Source organism: Phalacrocorax carbo, chromosome 6 (assembly GCF_963921805.1).
Source record: "Phalacrocorax carbo chromosome 6, bPhaCar2.1, whole genome shotgun sequence".
NCBI classification, from domain to species: Eukaryota; Metazoa; Chordata; class Aves; order Suliformes; family Phalacrocoracidae; genus Phalacrocorax; species Phalacrocorax carbo.
The window spans coordinates 654,614-671,099 of NC_087518.1; the positions used below are offsets into that span (position 1 = coordinate 654,614).

General features: G+C 44.4%; 1 protein-coding gene across 14 annotated transcripts in view; it reads left to right on the plus strand.

The window, feature by feature from the left end:
* Positions 1-16,486, plus strand: part of TMCC1 (transmembrane and coiled-coil domain family 1) — a 200,199-nt gene that overhangs the window by 166,388 nt on the left and 17,325 nt on the right. The window contains exon 1 of one of the 14 annotated variants that reach the window (XM_064453375.1): positions 7,033-7,153. The exons of the other annotated variants lie outside the window; for them this stretch is intronic. Coding sequence (XP_064309445.1) covers positions 7,091-7,153 — 63 coding nt within the window. The 5' untranslated portion in view covers positions 7,033-7,090. Of the gene's footprint in view, positions 1-7,032; positions 7,154-16,486 lie in introns of those variants that run through there. 14 annotated transcript variants of the gene reach the window in all.

The window sequence follows — 16,486 nt, forward strand, 5'->3', positions numbered from 1 at the left end:
TATAAAATACAGTCATTTCGGATTTATCTAGGGGGGATTTCCTAGTTTAGTCAGAAGAAAGCTGAGCCTGTTATGTTTCAAGCAGATCAGGAGAATTATGAATTCTTTGGACTTTAGAAAGAATGTTTTCTTTCTAAAGTCCTGAAAATGAGTTGACTGATGTTGAGGGCACAGTCCCAGTTGAACTCTGGCGATGTTTGCTGATTTTGATGAGCTTTGTTTTTTGTCGATGTGCTCCATGCTTAGTTGCTGACACATACCTCTTTAGTTGAACTGGCAGAAAAACGACACTACACAATATAGATTAGTAATTTGAAAACTATGACAGTGTTTCCAATAATTTTACTATTTTACAATTGTAAGTGACTAAAACAAATGTAGACACTGTAGAATTCACATGTATTCTGATAAATGTTCATATTATGTTTAGCTTGGATACGAAAAAGTATTTACAATATACAACCACAGATTTAGTCAGGCATAAAAAGTACACTATGAAGAAACTGATTTAACTTAAAAAGCTACCACTCCTGTGAGTATCAAGAATTAAGAAAATGAAAACCTAACATACACATCCATGCATAAGCTGCTGGATGGAATACTTGTTTAAAATGTGTTGGCTGCTAAGCGATCCTTCTGTCTTAAGGTTTTAATAAGCAATTGGTCCTTTGCTTCTCCCCTTCCTTCCTTCTCCTCATGTATGTGCTTGTGTGCACGCACTTCCCTTCCTTCATCACTATACATACATACCATAGCTTTCTGCTTGCTTGTCTCCTGTGGTGGTGACTGGTTAATTGTCTGGAACTCACTGTGCATGGGGCAGTTGTGTAGCATTTCCCCGTGGACTGTGCTTCCTCAGGTGGACAGCTTTGCACCTTCAGCTGCATCTGCTCTTTTATCCTACACAACTGTGTGATTCCCCTTTCCTTGGAAGGGGGGGCCGAAGCTGCATCATCCATGTGTAAATGGCTGACTAACGCTTACATTTAGAAGAGATTCTCTATCTGAAGTTCTAGTCTTGAAGCTATCAGGAGTGACACGGTTACAGAAGCAGGCTCCTCAGCTGGCTTTTTATAATGAACATTCAGGATTTGAGTGCTGTACACCCGTTTAAGTGTCCCCTTTGAGGACAGTCAGAGGTGGAATTTTTTCCCTGATGTAACTAACTTCATTTTCCCTCTTTATAACTGTACTTGGAAATGTGAAAAATTTCCTGATGTATAAAGAGACAAAAGTTGTATTGCAGGAGTCCTTGTATACCTGGAAGTTCATGAGTTTGTCTTCATCCAACCCCATTTTTAGTAAGACCTGTCTTATACATGCAGTTTTGCTTGAATGTGTTTGCCCTGCATTTGTGTCTGTATAGAGAGTTAAGAGAGTCCATCACCTGTGAGAGTCTTCTAGCCTGTTCTGACATTTGTGATTGATTTGATGCAGAAGAGGAGATTAAATCATTTGGGCATGAGAGAAGGCTGAGTCTAATTTTCCCCCTGCCCCCTTCATCTATTATGTTGGTCATGGGATGTCTCTAGATGTCTACTCTAATATTTGTAATCTGATGTGCTGATACCAAGTGCTTGTACTTGACTACCTTGTAATTTGGTTCATACCACTTGCTTGGCTTTGTGGCTCTCCTCCCTATTACCTGTCATCCTTCACTTGGAGAACCTGATTCAGAAGGTTCAAAGCAGATCTTGATTTCATGAGCCTTGCAGTTCTCCTGTTTCCAGAAAGAGAGAGTGAAAGGGGCTGATACTCCAGCTTACTCTCCTTTTATTGAAGTGTTGTGTGCAAGTGCTAGGTTGGCCTCGTAGTAATCCTTCCTGAATCGCTAAGAAGCAGGACCTGTACAAGTATAAAGCCTGTGTCTGAACAGGTATTCCAAACTCAGGATTTTAATTAATGAATAGTTTCAGTACTGGATTTAAAAAACAAAACCCAAACAAACCAACCACACATACCCACACACACCCCCCCAAAAAAACCCCTATACGTTTACTTCGGCACAGATTACTGAAGCTTCTGGTTTGCACTTGCGGAATTCAGAGCTCAGCCTCTATTTCTTCAAACGTTCCTCTATGATTTTATGTAGCTTTGTATTAAACGGAGTGATCCAGTTTCTGCTGCAGGAGAAGGCTGTGCCAGGCTAAGCTCTGATAAGGATGTGGTTTATGGTTTTAGCACAAGCATGCAGGATTTGAGCGCATGCTTGCTTTTCGGTTGTACCTGGTATTCCAGGTCTTTATGTGCAGTGCTCTTAAAAGTGAGTAAAGGAGTTTAGAAATCTGAACCATGAAGCTTTGAAATAGCAATGTCCCAGGCTTGACAGGACAAAGTTTTATCATATATATGACATAATCTAGCAGACTGTGAATCCGAATTTTCTCTTAAACACGCCCACAGCCCCGTGTGCGTCGGGCCACTTGAATCGCTACTGCGGGCGCACCTGGTGCACTGGCCCTACTGGCGTTCCCTCCCAGGCGCTTGGATTCCGCAGCGAGCGGGTGAGTCCCGAGTGGGGCTGCGTGTAGGGTCCCAGGGTGGCAGGGGCCACAGCCCTGTGCCCGGCTCTACAGCCCTGTGCCCGGCTCTGCCCCCGCCGGTGCCCAGCCCCAGCCCTGAGCTCCTCTGCTCCTGCTGTCTGTTGAGCACTTGGAGCCAAATCAAGGCTGTCCTGCTATGGTGCTGGCCCAGTTTTCTGCTGGTAATTATAGTCTGCCTTTTTAGACTCCTCTGCTGTTTCAGTTTCAGGGTTTTGTCTTCCAGTAGCTGTTACTTTTGTGTCCTCGTTTTCCTAATTTCACTGGTGCAGAGTGTACTGTTCAGTTGTTGCTGTGAGGAGCTTGCTAACACTGGCTTCTCTTCTCGTCAGCTGGATGTGTACCTCAGGCATTCAGGAGAGGCATTTTGCACGTGAAATACTGTAGATGAGGGAGAGGGTATGGAGGTCGCCTTTTCTCCATAGTCTGAGCTCCCCTTTAGGGAACAGCACAGTGAAGGAATGATCACAACTCAGTTCTTCCATATTCCACCAGTTTCTCACTCTCACTTCATCTTTTGCATTGCTCAATAACTGGCAGCATTCAGATTTCCCCAAATATATGGATCTAGCCCCTACTGTATTTTTTCCCTAAACGTATTAGTTGTAAGGGGTCTTGGAAAGAGTTCTCATCTTGTTGTAGGGGTCATATGAGCATCTAATCCCCATAAGTTTTTAAGCTGCATCAAAGCTCATTTGCTTTCTTCCCCTCTCCCCCTCCAGTTTTACTAAGTAACTTCAGGAAAGAAATGCTGTAGAACACAAACGAGCTACCCGTCGCTGCACCTCCCTCGCTGCTGATGCAGCGGGGGGACTCGCTGGCCGAGGCCGACGGAAGGAGCGGGGACACTGCCTCGAGCAGCGAAGGGCTGGGCACAAGCGTGGGCTCTCAGTGCCCCCATCCCCTCCCTGCCATTCTCAGTGGTGTCTCGATTTATGGGGCTTCTTCTGTTCTTAGCTTGGACACCCAGGAACATCTGTGTCCCACCACGGTACTGAGGCTTGATCCCATCATCTGGCTTCTGCTGTGGTAGTCGTCGTCTTCTGCTGTGCAAGGCTTTTGGAGAACCAAGGCGAGGGAGCAGCACCACAGGAGTCATTGCAGCAGTGAGGCTTGCACAGGCTCGCAGCTGGATTGCAACTTGCCAGAGTTGGTTTAAGTTTCGTTCGCATGGAAGAGTAGCTGTTGGTGCTCTTTTTGTGATGTTGCTATTTCTCTGTGGATATCAAAGCCTACTTCTAATAGCATGGAACATCAGTGTGCTGTTGCCACACTTTGGGAGTGCAACAAAACTTACTGAAGAAAACATGCATTCCTCTTTGAGGAGTGAAACTGATTTCTCTTAATGGAGGTGATATTCAGCCTGGTACGTTGGTTTTGGGTTTATTGCTCTGTAAAGCTCGTGAAGGCTGTTATGATTATGTTAAGTAGAATAATGAGCATGTTTTCATGTATATTCATGGATTTGTTTTTTGCTCTATATGGTGAAATGATCTATCTGGTTATTCTATCGCAGTAGAACTTCTGTGTGTACCCAACATAAACTGCTTCCAAAATAAGGCTAATGGCATTCTGTACAAGAAATTTCACCTCTCTTCCCTTTCCCCTCTCTTAGATGGGATCTGCTATCATTAATCAATAAAAAGTCTTAGAAATATGGAGGTTTCTCAGTATAGATACTGTTTTTTGAGAGTGAAATCTGCCATAAGAATGTATAACAGTTCCTTGAAAAAGTGAATTGCGATTTCCCCCCTTTTCTTTTTAATTTCTTGTCTTTGTCTTAGATCATGGTGCAAAATCTAGTGCCCTGAACTTGCACAGGAAAGAAATTGTTTCAGTGTTTGTATTTAGCCTGGACATTTCTTTTTTAGCAGAAATTTCTCACCAGGCTCTTGCAACAGGGTGGATGCCTTTTGGCCTGGTTCTTGCTTCTCGTTGGTCTGGAGCACAGCTGATAAAGTCAGGAGTTACCTGGCAGATGTGCAGCGCGCCGCAGCACTGTGCAGTGCAGGGCGGTACGTTGTTGTAAATCTCTTCTGCGTGCCCTGGACGACTGGCAGATTTCAAAGATTTTGCAGGTGTGGGGTGGGATCCTCATTTGGTGTAGGTCAGTGAGCAATAGCAACATTTCTTTTTAAAAGCCTTCTTTGTGACAGCTTTTCTAGATTGAATACTGTGTGCCATTTGTTAGAGCAGAGCCCTTGTGATCAGAGAATCTCAGTATCTAGTATTCCCAGAAGGGAATTAACTTTTAGAGACGCTTTTACCATTTAACCCTGAGCATATCCACAGAGAAATGGTAATATGAATGTCAGTTGAATTAGATTTCCTGTAATTTCTTGTTTTGCAATCATTTTCGTGGCTCTGTGTTGCAGTTTTGAGTATATGGCAACATGGTAAGTTACGTTGTTTCATTTTCATTCACGTCCTGTGCCAGTTTCCGCTTCAATTATTGCGGTGGTGCTTCCCGGCATCTCTGCCTAAGGCGCAGACCTGTGACCAAGGAAGGGCTTTGAGGCAGCCGGCGCTGTAGCAGTGCATTACAGGATGGGATCAGGAGCAGACCTTACTGATGCAGCAGTGCTGGTACTTGTTGCTTGTTGCTGCGTGTTCATGCTCGGCGAAACGTCTGCGACCTCTCCCGCGCAGAGCCCGGATCTGTACCGGAGTGTGGTGCGACGTGTTGCAGTTGGCGACTGCGTGCGGCCCAGTTGCAGAATTGCACCACGTGCTGCTCTCATCAACACCTTCCTTCTTCCTTTCCCTTCATCCTTTGCCCTTCATGTCCTGTTCTCTAACAACACAGAGCGCTTTTGTGGATGTATCTTTTAGTATCTCCACACCAGCATGGCTTGTCTTCTGCATGAACCAGACCTCATCGTTCTTTTTCTATGTAATGTTTTCATTCTCAATTCCTGTTCTAAATGCTCCTTACAATATACGTGCTCTTTAGTTATAAGGCTTTTCCAGAAATGCCACCTGACATACCAGTATAATTTAAGACAATGGGGGTTTTAGATGTTTTTCCTCTAACCCTGGTTCCTACAGAACACATTTTCAGGTTTCAATTCCTCTTTTTTCATAATGAAAACTGAATTCTGTTCTTAGTAATATTTTCTTCCACATTGCCTATCTTTTGAGTCAGTCAAGAGTTTTCTCCTTGGTTACATTGCTGAAGTGTATACTTTATGAATTAACATGTCAGTGCAGAATTCCTTCACATCATAAGGGACTGGACTTTGGAAAGCAACATGGGGTCAAACTTGTACATTACCTGTCCATTACTGCAAGTTAAGAGAATGATTTTACACCCCAAACCTACCAAACCCAACCACCGTAATGTCTGTCAGAGCATCTAAGGGTCATCTGGCTCAAAAGGACAGACAGAAAGGAAAATGGAAAGTTACGTTCTTGTATCTGTGCTGGCTGCAAACAAGCCGCGTGGCGAACGCTGTAGGGAACTTCTAAAAGCCCGCTTTCATTCTGTCGTTTTTGGTGTTCCCTGGCATTTTAGCCTCGGGAGCACCTTGCATACTCTGAATTAATGCTTCTGAAGGTCTCAGACTTACATTGTATATGGCTTGGCTTTGTGATCATCTCTCTCTATCCCAGGTGAGTAATAATATTTGCTACAATCAGGAAATACCGGTGAGAGAGAGAAGAGCAAGGAGAGAAGTAGCCACGAGGTGAGGGTGGCTTTTTAAAAATGAGTCTGAAGGAGTAGGGCTTGATGGCATACGGTGCTGTGGGTCAGAGCTCTCAAAACCAGGGTAATGAGCCTTTGTTTATATTTTCTGAATAGGACAGTAAAACGCCTTTTCTTTGCCAAGGAGGTCGATGGTAAGTGGTTAAGAGGTGATGAGGTTTCTTCTTGCAGCAGTGACAGCTGTGGTTAAAATGCTGTTGCTGGCTCTGTTTTGCACTTGAGTCCTTACGTGACAATTACTTTCTAATTAGTTTCAGCCTTCCAGGAGATCAGTGATTTTTTTAAATAGCATGGTTTCAGTGGTGCTATGAATAGAGCATATAGTTTATAGGTGGATTTGTGTCCTGCTGTGCAACTTTGAATCTCCGTTTTTAATTCTGCTTGAATCTTGCTACCGAGTGCGTTGTTTTGCACGTGCTGAGGAACGCATATGTCACCTTGATTCTATTGATTTGTTCCTGATTTGGCTGTCTGTTATCCTGTCCAAATTTTTTTGCTCAAAGGTGCAGTTTTAAAAATAGTGTCATGCACTGAACACAGAATGGAAAGCCCTGCAGCTTTAAATCTGGCAGTCCTGGCCCTTTTCTGTGTCTGAAGCAGATACTCCCAGCTGAAGGAGAGGTGCACAGCCTGCCTGCGAGCTCTGAGCCTAACTGTTGGTTTGCATCAGCAGCACAGGAGCCCTGCACACAGCGATGCTTGTTTTGGCAGAGGCGCTCTGTTTATACAGCGAGTGCCCGGAGCCCTCTCAGTCTGGCAGATGGATGGAGCCGGGTAGGCAGTGTGGGAGGCTGCCCGAGCACTACCTAGCACTGGGGCCAGGGCTGCAGATGGCCGCACGGTGATGTTTATGTGGTGCTGCTGTACCTGCGTGTGCTGTGAAAGGGACTTCTGTGAGCCTGTGAAGGTGAGAAGATTATGGAGCATCACTAGAACAGCATTAGTTTTCTTGTTTGCTGTTTTGTTTAAATCTCCAGTAGAACTTGACCTCGTTTTGTGGCATCAGCCTTGGAAACGCTGCATTTTCCTCCAGGCACTGCTGTTGAATTTCTGTGGTTGTTTTTTTATATAGCTTGTCTTCACTTCGGAAGCTGGGAAGTATGAAAAAGGCTCCTGTCTGAGTGAGTGTTGCAATCTATAAACAAGATAAAATGTGGTGCTGCTTTTTGGGGTTTTCCAGTTTTGTTGTTTTGGGGTTTGGATTGAATGATACAATGAATGACGAAAGAAGGGGCTAGTAAATGCAGCCCAATGTCAGAGAGAGATGTTTGGATTGGTAGCTTTTTAAATGTGACCTTGTTTTGCTGTTTTAGCTGTGCAAAATGTATTTCCAGGAAGTAGTAAACAAACTGCAGAATCATATTTTTCCTCCAGATAAAAAAAGAGTAACAGTGTACTGCTTCCCCCGGAGCCGGTGACCTTCAGAAATTAATAAGTACGTCTCTTCAGTTTTATTTAGCTGTGTAGCGAGTCATTGGCCTTTCACAAGTCTGAGTTAACAGTAAGCTGCATTTCTCCCCTGCATTTATTAAATATTGAAAAGAGACAGTAAGGGCTTTGACGCTCAGATCTCCAATGCAAAATAGCAGCTATTTCTCTTTGAGTTTTTGGAGTTAGCTCTCTGGTTCATTGTGACTCCGGTGTTTGGAGGAGGAAGAAATACGGGATCCAGACTGTTGTTTGCAGTTTGCCTTTGCTGTAGATGAATGTTTGCCTAGGGTTTGTTATTATCTGCAGAAGACATGGTTGAGAAATTGCATAGTGTTATTGTTGTGTTTGAAGCATATATGTCTAATCACATTTATTCAGTAGACTCATTATTTTCCTTTGGGAAGATCTGCATCTCCTATACTAGGACGTGTACTTTTTCTCACTGCATTCATCAGTCTTGATAATAAAAGTGACACACAGGTGGCTCTTGGGAACGGCTCTGTTAAAAATGCAGAGTTGAAGCGGTACAGACCGCTGAGGTAGAGGGCAGCAAGAAGGGAGGGCTTCATTTACATTCCACATTCCAGGTGGATAGGTCTGCATGCTTTGCATCTTGGCATGTGTAACATCAGGCTAATACATCACCTCTTGAGAGCTGGAGAGAGAAGTAGTGAGCACAGGATACCATGTTCTGCGCTCTCTAAGTGGATATGGGCAGTTCTGCCAGGGCAGCCTGAGCTTTTCACCTGTGTTGTGGAGATGCTGCTGCAGTAAGATTGGTCTCTAGGTGGAGTTCTAGCTGAGGCTTCTCGCTTTTTACAAGAATACTGAAAGCAACGTAATGATTTCAGTATTTAGTTAATTCAGTGTTTGCCATGGATTTCTAGGCAAGTGCCCTGTCACCTTACTCTGCTGGGTATTCTTCATCCCTTGAACACACCATTCTCTTTGACATCTCATTGTTTAGTGTTTTCTTCTTCCCAGTTTCTCAAGGCACACGTGCTGTTTGTCTGCAGCCCTGAGGAGTGTGCGTGTTCTTGCGCTGTAGTGACTGCCCTTGCCTATATTGCTTCTCCTCGTCCTCGACAAGCTCAGTTTGCCACTTCAAGGGATCTTATGGATTTAGCTGGTGCTAACATAGGAGCACCCTGCAGCCCTTGGAGCTAAACAAGCAGCTACGTTTGAACAGGAAAGGACTCTCTGAAGCCAGCTCTATTGCACAGCTTTCTGGCAAGTGTATGAGGTACTGTGTGTATGTTATGATAGGCTTTAAATAAGGGAACGATATGTCAAGAAATGCTATACAGGAATGACAAAGAAATGTGTTCACAGGAAACATGAGCCCCGCTGTTTCTAAATATTTATCTTTTTGTATAAACTGTTGATTGGATCAGCTGCTTCCAGGATTAGTTTTGGTTACAGTCACACTCTGTGTTGTACCTGCAGAAAATACTACAACTAAAAATAAGTAAAAAGTGAAGTAAGTGTTGAAATGCAGTTGCTGTGCTCATGTACGTGAGTCCTTTAGACTAAATACTTGGAGGTGAGTTGCGTGTTAAACTTCAACAGAGGAAAATCTCCTGAAAAAGGGGGGAGGCCCTTACTCTCACATGTGGCTATTCTGTGCAGAGTGATCACGCAGATATGTTTGTTCTCCCAGACTCCAGACCCAGTTCGCTCCGTTGCTTTGCAAGTCAAATTTAACTTTCAATCTGAAAATTAGATTGTGTTCTTTATAAATGAATATGTAAGAAGCGATAATAATCTGTAATTATCAGATGGCAGCTTGAAGCATAAAAAAAAAAACCCCAAATGACTCTTTGGGAAGTGTTAACAATCATTTCATCTCTAAGGTAATGAGATGTGATTTGGACGTACTTGGGAAACCAGAATTAGTTTAAAACAAAACAAAAACCAAACCATAGAAGCCCCATCATTTTCTGGTAGAAAATAGTCACTTTCTGATAGAAGTCACTTTCTTAGTCGCTTTCTGATAGAAGCTTGTATAAACTTGTTTCCAAATCCACCCTCTCCTCCCAGTTCCTGTACTTAATTTTTGTTCAGCTTTACCTCATTTCCTCTCCTTATTATTGTAACTTCTGGCCTGATTGGCAGCCCCCCCTTGATTAAAAATCTGCAGCTGCTAAAATAAACATCCAGGAATGTTATTTTGGCCATATCTTTTGCTGTGTCATCCTTTTCCTCCTCAGAAATCAAGTTCCTGCAAGCCCTTGTGTATAATTCAGTTCTGTCCTATTTTTCCATTCAGATTGTTCTATTCATTCCCCTGGTCTTGCCTTACCCATAATGTCACTGTTACTGCCCCGTTTATTCAACCAGCACCACTGATTGTCTTGACTAGTCTGTAGCTTTGGAAAACCAGTACTGAATTGGACCACCAAGCCTTAGTCTCTTGCATCGAAAAATACCTTTTGCAAGATTTCAGAAGTTTGAGGCCAAGAAGGTAAGTTCTTTGGCAGCAGCTGGGTTTTTAAAAAGAACTAAAGGAGCCAGAGACACCATCTTCAGGAAGATGTTACACTGCATCGTCAGTCCCCTTCTGTCTCTAGGGTGTAAATAAATACTTGCGGGCAGAGCTGGTGCCTGGTCCTGCACGTCTCCATCCCCTTTGAGGAAACAGCTTGCGTGGCATTCTTTGCCTGAGCCCACCACTCCTGGCTGACCAGCAGCCAGGGTTGCAGCGCATGAACTGCAGGTGGGAAAGGTGTAGGTCAGCTTTGTAGCTTCAGTTACCTCCTAACCGGTTGGCGAGAGATAGCGTTTGCTTCCCGAGAGGCATGGTGCCCCAGGCAGGTAGGTACAAGCAGTGGGAATGTGTAGAGCCTGCCAAGCTCTGCCACGCTGGAAGTGCTGTGCTGCAGGGAATGCCCATGGTCAGCGATTGTACTGTACTAACGGAGACTCTCCTGAAGCTCCCCCGTGGAGCAGGTTACGATGCCGCCTGCAATTCATTCTGATACAGCAAGTACAATGTCACATGGCAGCAGCATCTTCCACCGTTCTCCCCACCACCCAGCGACTGCCGGAGTTGAAATATTGGTCTCCTTTGGAGAATGCTGCTGCTGACAGATATGAGGAAAGTACAGCTGGTTGCTTCACAGCTAAACGCTGTTTCTGACACTTGAAGCAGCATATGAAGTCACATCTCCATTTCATATTGAATTAGGTGACAAGGCTGTGGGAGAGTCACGCTGCAGCTGGCTTTACCAGATACCAAGTTGTGGGTGAGGGTTTGTGTGTGTACCTCAGGCCATAGCTTGATGTATGTATGCTTCTTTGGGTACCGGCAACAACTTAAGCAGTCCCAGATCACTTCCCTCCTGAAGTGTTCCTGCAGTCTTGCTGGTACACAGTGTATGGAGCCTTACAGCGAACCAGGTTTGGGAACTTAGTAAAAATAAAAACATCTCGAGGTTCCTTACCGGTGGGATATTCCTAGTGTGGGTCAATCCCCAGGTTAGTTCGCACCTCGGCCCCGCAGGGAGTTGTTCTTTCTGGCCCCCTGCTGTGCCCACACAAAGTTAAACAGGGAGCTGCGTACCTTGGCACCGCCACCAAAGAAGGGGAATGCTGAATCGCACGGGAGTCTCTCGAGCACATTGTAAAACGTTGCTCTGCCGTGGTTGCCAGCTAGCCCTGTTAGGTACCCGCCGCCTCTCCCCCTTCCTGCAGAGCGAGGGCGCGCGGGCCACCTGGGAGCGCCTGGAGCCGCATGCGTGGCTCTGCCTTGGCAGATGTACCATGAGTGCACACGTGTTGTAGTAATCGTCGCTCCTGATTGTTTAACTATTATGAGTAAGGCATAAAGCCATTTCCTCTTGGTGTTACCTGTGTTGGTTCCTTGCTCTAGCTGTTGTCCTAGGCAGGCAAAGGGGTTGTGCTAGAATTTTTTCCTGTATTTTTTTCAGGGTAATTTTTCTTTGTTGTTTTTTTTTTCATGGTGGTGTTTTGTTTTTTTTTTTTTTCATAACCAGGGTGATCTTCCCACCATTTTGAGGGTTAATTGCCCACAGGCAAAGGCTGTTTATTTCTTTTAGAAATGCCAGTTATAATCTAACCAATGAGCTGCACGATGAAATACACACAGCAAGGCTTCCTTGAGCTGTCCATCTGTTGGTGTGCTTTCCTTAGCCAGTTTTGGTTTTGATTTGGATTTAGAGGCATAATAGGGATGGCTCAACACAGTTGCTGGCAGTGATGACCAGCAGCTTCTGTGGGTAAGTGGGTAGAAGCCTGTTAAAGTGCAAAGTTGCTATAGTTACTGAAGATTCAATTGGCCCATAAAATTTTGCAGGATAACTGCACGGTGTATCATGAGGAATCACACTGGACCTGTTCTTTGTTTTTCTGTTGTATTCTTCTTGGCAGTAGAGCCAAGGCAGATGTTACATAGTGCAGGAGAACGTACGCGCGCTGGGTGCTTGCTGAGGGAGGGGGGATTCTTAAATGAACCCGCACCTAAGTGGACTGTTGTGTTTCTAGGGGTGGTTCAGTGCAGCAGCATCCGGATCTTTTGTCTGTATTTAATCAAGAGGTGAATGAACAGAAATCTTCACCCTTCCATATGCTATTACACAGGATTTGCAGTGATTTCAACATGCAATTTGAAATAAATAGTAAACCAAACAGTTGGTAGTATCAGATGTGTGGCAGTGCAGTGCTGCAGCAGACAGACGAAAAGACGAAATTTTATTACAGACATATGCACAAATGTGATATGTGGGTGCTGAATCTCCGTTCTTGGGTGGCTTAAAAGCCACCGGGACGTGGTCCTGGGCAGGTGGCCCTTGGTGGCCCTGCCTGAGCAGGGGTTTGGACCAGATGACCTCCAGAGGTCCCTTCCAACCTCAGCCGTTCTGTGATTCTGTAACATCCTTTAAAAAGGAAATCTTTAGAAAAAGCTATCTCAACCGTAGGTTGTAAACAGCTTGTTGCATCACCCAGGTGGGTCAGGCAGAGTAATTTGTATTACTTTGTTTACTGTGGAGCCCACAATAAATTTTGCAATATGCTGTGTCTTTATCAGATCCAGTAGGGACACTACGCGCTGTCTACTCATGGGACAGTAGGGTTGATGTCACCTTGACTCAGATGTTTAAAGAATCATGTGCTGTGGGTGTCGTGCAGGGAGGTGACTTCTGGCTGTCAATTACATTTAACTATATATATATTGAAGGTGCCTCATAGTGATTCATGATGTTTAAATATCTCTTCGCTTTACCTCCCAGGGATTCTGTGCGTGGCTTCATACAAACATGCGTTTAGATGGTTTAGTGCAGATCTGTGATGATACTGAGGCCTCATGGCCTTAGCACGTTTTTTGCACTGTACAAATACTGAAGTAGAGAGAAATGAGGAAAAATGCAGGGCCAAATGAGAAATTACAGTGTAATTACAAGGCACTGAGGTTAACAGCCCCATCCCTGTATCAAGAGTTGTGGTTTTTCTACAGCCATAGGTTGTCAGGCTCTCAGTTTCATACATCTTAAAAAGACAGCTCTTCCTGAAGGGCAGGACTTGTGGAACTCATGTGAATTTGGGGTTGTTACCAATTCAGTGGAAACTGCAGCAGCATCCAAAAGATTGATTCTGCTTTATGTGACACGTGGTTTGTTGAACAGCTGCTCGTGTACTAGTGTTTGTCACCCCTGTATGAAAGCAGTAAACGGAATTCTCCTTAAGACTCCTTTGACTCCTCAAAATAAGAAATACTGCCAAGAACATGTTGGGATGGAAACAAGAAAATTAAAGCTAAATTTGAAAATCATGCATGTTAAGTAATCTCAGGTCCCCTTTTCTACAGATATCTTCCTACTCACAAAATTTCTTGAATCTAAAGGGCCTTGATGAACATTGTCAAGATACATTTCTCTAAATCTTCATGTAGTGCAGTTTGCCATCTTTTTGCTTTTAGAAGGAAAAATACTGTACAGTATTCCACATTGACAAATACACAGGAGTAAGTCTATTGGAAACGTGAGAATTTACCAAGGTCCATTCACCCAAAGCAAAGCAGAAAATAAAAACCCCTTCCTTTTCCCTGGCATTTAGTTTCTCCATCAGCAGCAGACCAGAGCAACTGGTCAAGTAAAACATTTTCCAAAATAATTTTGATCCTATCTCTATAGTAATAGTGTCCATTTTCAAACCCCACTATTTTGTGTGGGTTTTGTTTTGGTTTCTTTTCCTGCAAAGAACTTTCTCAAGCACTTTTATTTTTCACTGTTTTGTTGATTTGCATTAATTTGTGGTGGGTTTTCCCCCCTCAAAAATTTTATATAAAGGTCCCTTAAAATAATTTGCCAGTTTGGAGTTCAGAGGCACTGCTCAGCAGATGGGGGGGGGGCAGGACGTAAATAATTCTGTATCCAGCTGGAAGTGTAAGGAGACTTGAGGGAAGTGAGAAGTAATTGCCTATATATTGAGCATTCAGTGAATAGTTCGAATGAATGCAGGGCGTGTTCTGGGAGTACAGAGAGCAAGCAGTCAGGCCCTGGCTTCTCGTCTCAGATCAGCGAGGGCAGTCCGCGTACCTCCCGTGTCCCCCGAGGTCTCGGGATGTGCCGGTCGGCAGGACGTGCGCTCTGCAGGGCGCGGGGCAAGCTGGTCCGGCCTCGCGGGGGTCCGACAGAGCAGGGCCTGGGGTGCCGAGGGGTAGACACGCACCTGTGGGTGCTGGAATTCTGCAGACATGGTCAGGCACGAAGGATGCGCTTTCTTTTCTCCCCTCTAGTTTTTATCCTCTGTAAGGTGTTAATTAGAGATCTTATTTACTAATGAACTAACAGTCTTGCATCTGTCATCAGAGACTGCAGGTCTCCACTCCCGTGCGTGCCTGAGGCAGACCATCTGCCCTGGCAGCGTGGAAGGGCTGGCCGCGGTCGCCGTGCCTCGGCTGCCCCGTGCCTGTCCCTGCGTGTGCAGCACACCGTCCGGCCCCCCCGCGCTGGTGACGGTGGTGATGAGGGTGGTTCCAAAGAGGAAGTCTGAAACTTAGGACTTTCTATGAGTCTTCTAGGTCTTTCTGCTTGTACCACTTACTGCCTCCAGCACAGCGGGGAAAAGGAAACAGAAGAACTTGTGAATTTTTTCATGATTAGTTTGCACTGCCACTCGGGGTGCTCAGTCACCGGGAAGTGTGATTAATCTGGGCGTTTTAGGCACTGTTAGGTGCCTTCCCGGGCTGCGCTCCGCAGTTGTCATTCCCAGCTCCCAGTCTCACCTTGCCCTATATATTTTTATTCCAAGTAATTTGACACTTTTCAGTCACATTTTTAAAGCCCCAGATAAGGGAGGAGGAAGAAGCAGGAGCTGAGCAATCTCCTTACAGTAGTCTTGCTCTAATTCTGCTGTTCGCTTAAGCCAGCTGCCCTGCTTGTGTGTGGGGGCGGGGGGAACGAACCCAAAAACCAGTCCATCATCTTGGTGAATGACTCTGGTATGTGCATTTACTGAAGTAGTTTTAAAAGAAGGGTGAAACACCTTTAAAGGAACTGTTGCGTTTAATCTTCAGCAATGCCAAAAGGCAAAAATCCTAGGTTCTCTTTGGGCTGTGTGTTGCAGAATAGACACACAGGAAAACTTCTACAGGAGGGAAAGCCTGACAGTGCTAAAAGTGCTAGGAATTTGGTAAGATCTTGAGGGGGAGAAAGCATAAGGTCCTCGCATGATTTCATTCGGTTCATGGCACAGTGCCACATCAGTTTTCAGTATACCTCTGGACTGACTCAGTATACTTGAATTGCAAGGGAGATTAATTGAATTGTAATCCCTTCTTTTATACAAACATGGACCATTACAGTATTTAATTTACCAGCATCTTTTCAGGACAGATTGCCAGTCATCTTAAATCAATACTATGTCACCAGTGTTTCCAGGGAGCCAGTTTGTGCTGAGTGTTCCCTTTCTAAAGCCTTGTCAATACTGAGAAAGTACTTGAATTATCTCAGTTCTGTTCCAAAATAGCACTTTGTACAGCTGTTTGCTTTTTAATTGGAAAAAAACCCTTCTAGTTATTCCAGAATAATATCCACACAGCTGGTAATTATAAAGTAATTACCCCAACATGGTTTACTCTACTATAGCTGTTCCGGTTTATTTTCTGTCGCAGGTATAGGAAGATAACCGGAGGAGGAACGCTCAAGTCAGTTGACTTTAAAGGGGGGGAAAGAAAGTGTCTGCAGAGTTTTTTCTCTCACAAAACTTGTGTCTGAGAGGAAGAGTGTAATATTAGTGTAATTTATAGTAATTAAACACACACAAAAATTAGACCCAACTGGGAGTTAAATTAAGCCAGTAGAAACTGCTAATTGTTGAAGTAATGTTGAAGTCCAGTTAGTTCTGTGATGCTGAAATGTGCAATTTTCAGCTCAGAGTGAGTCTGCGCTGTGGAAGAGCTGGGAGCCCAACATGATCGACAGTTGTTTGGTTTTGGGGCGCTGGGTCAGCCCCACTCTCGCTCACCTTTACCGCTGCCCAGGACAAAGGTATTTATTTAGGAGGAAAAAAAAAAAGTTATTTCAAATTACTTTGTGAAAAATTTGCATCAAATTTGTGGATCTTTTTTTCATCTGCCTTTAACACTAAAACGTCCTTCTCTGGGGGTAGATACAGATCGTTACAAATGGATTGATGGGGTTCTTTTTGAGAAGCCAGCTTGTTTTGTAAGACAATTAAGAGGAGTAATAAGATTGTATGAGCGTGCTGAATAGAAAAGTCTATGCTATACTGCTTTAGGGATTACGGGAGGTTGGCAAAGCAGTACTCGAGCGTGTGCTATTGCACATGA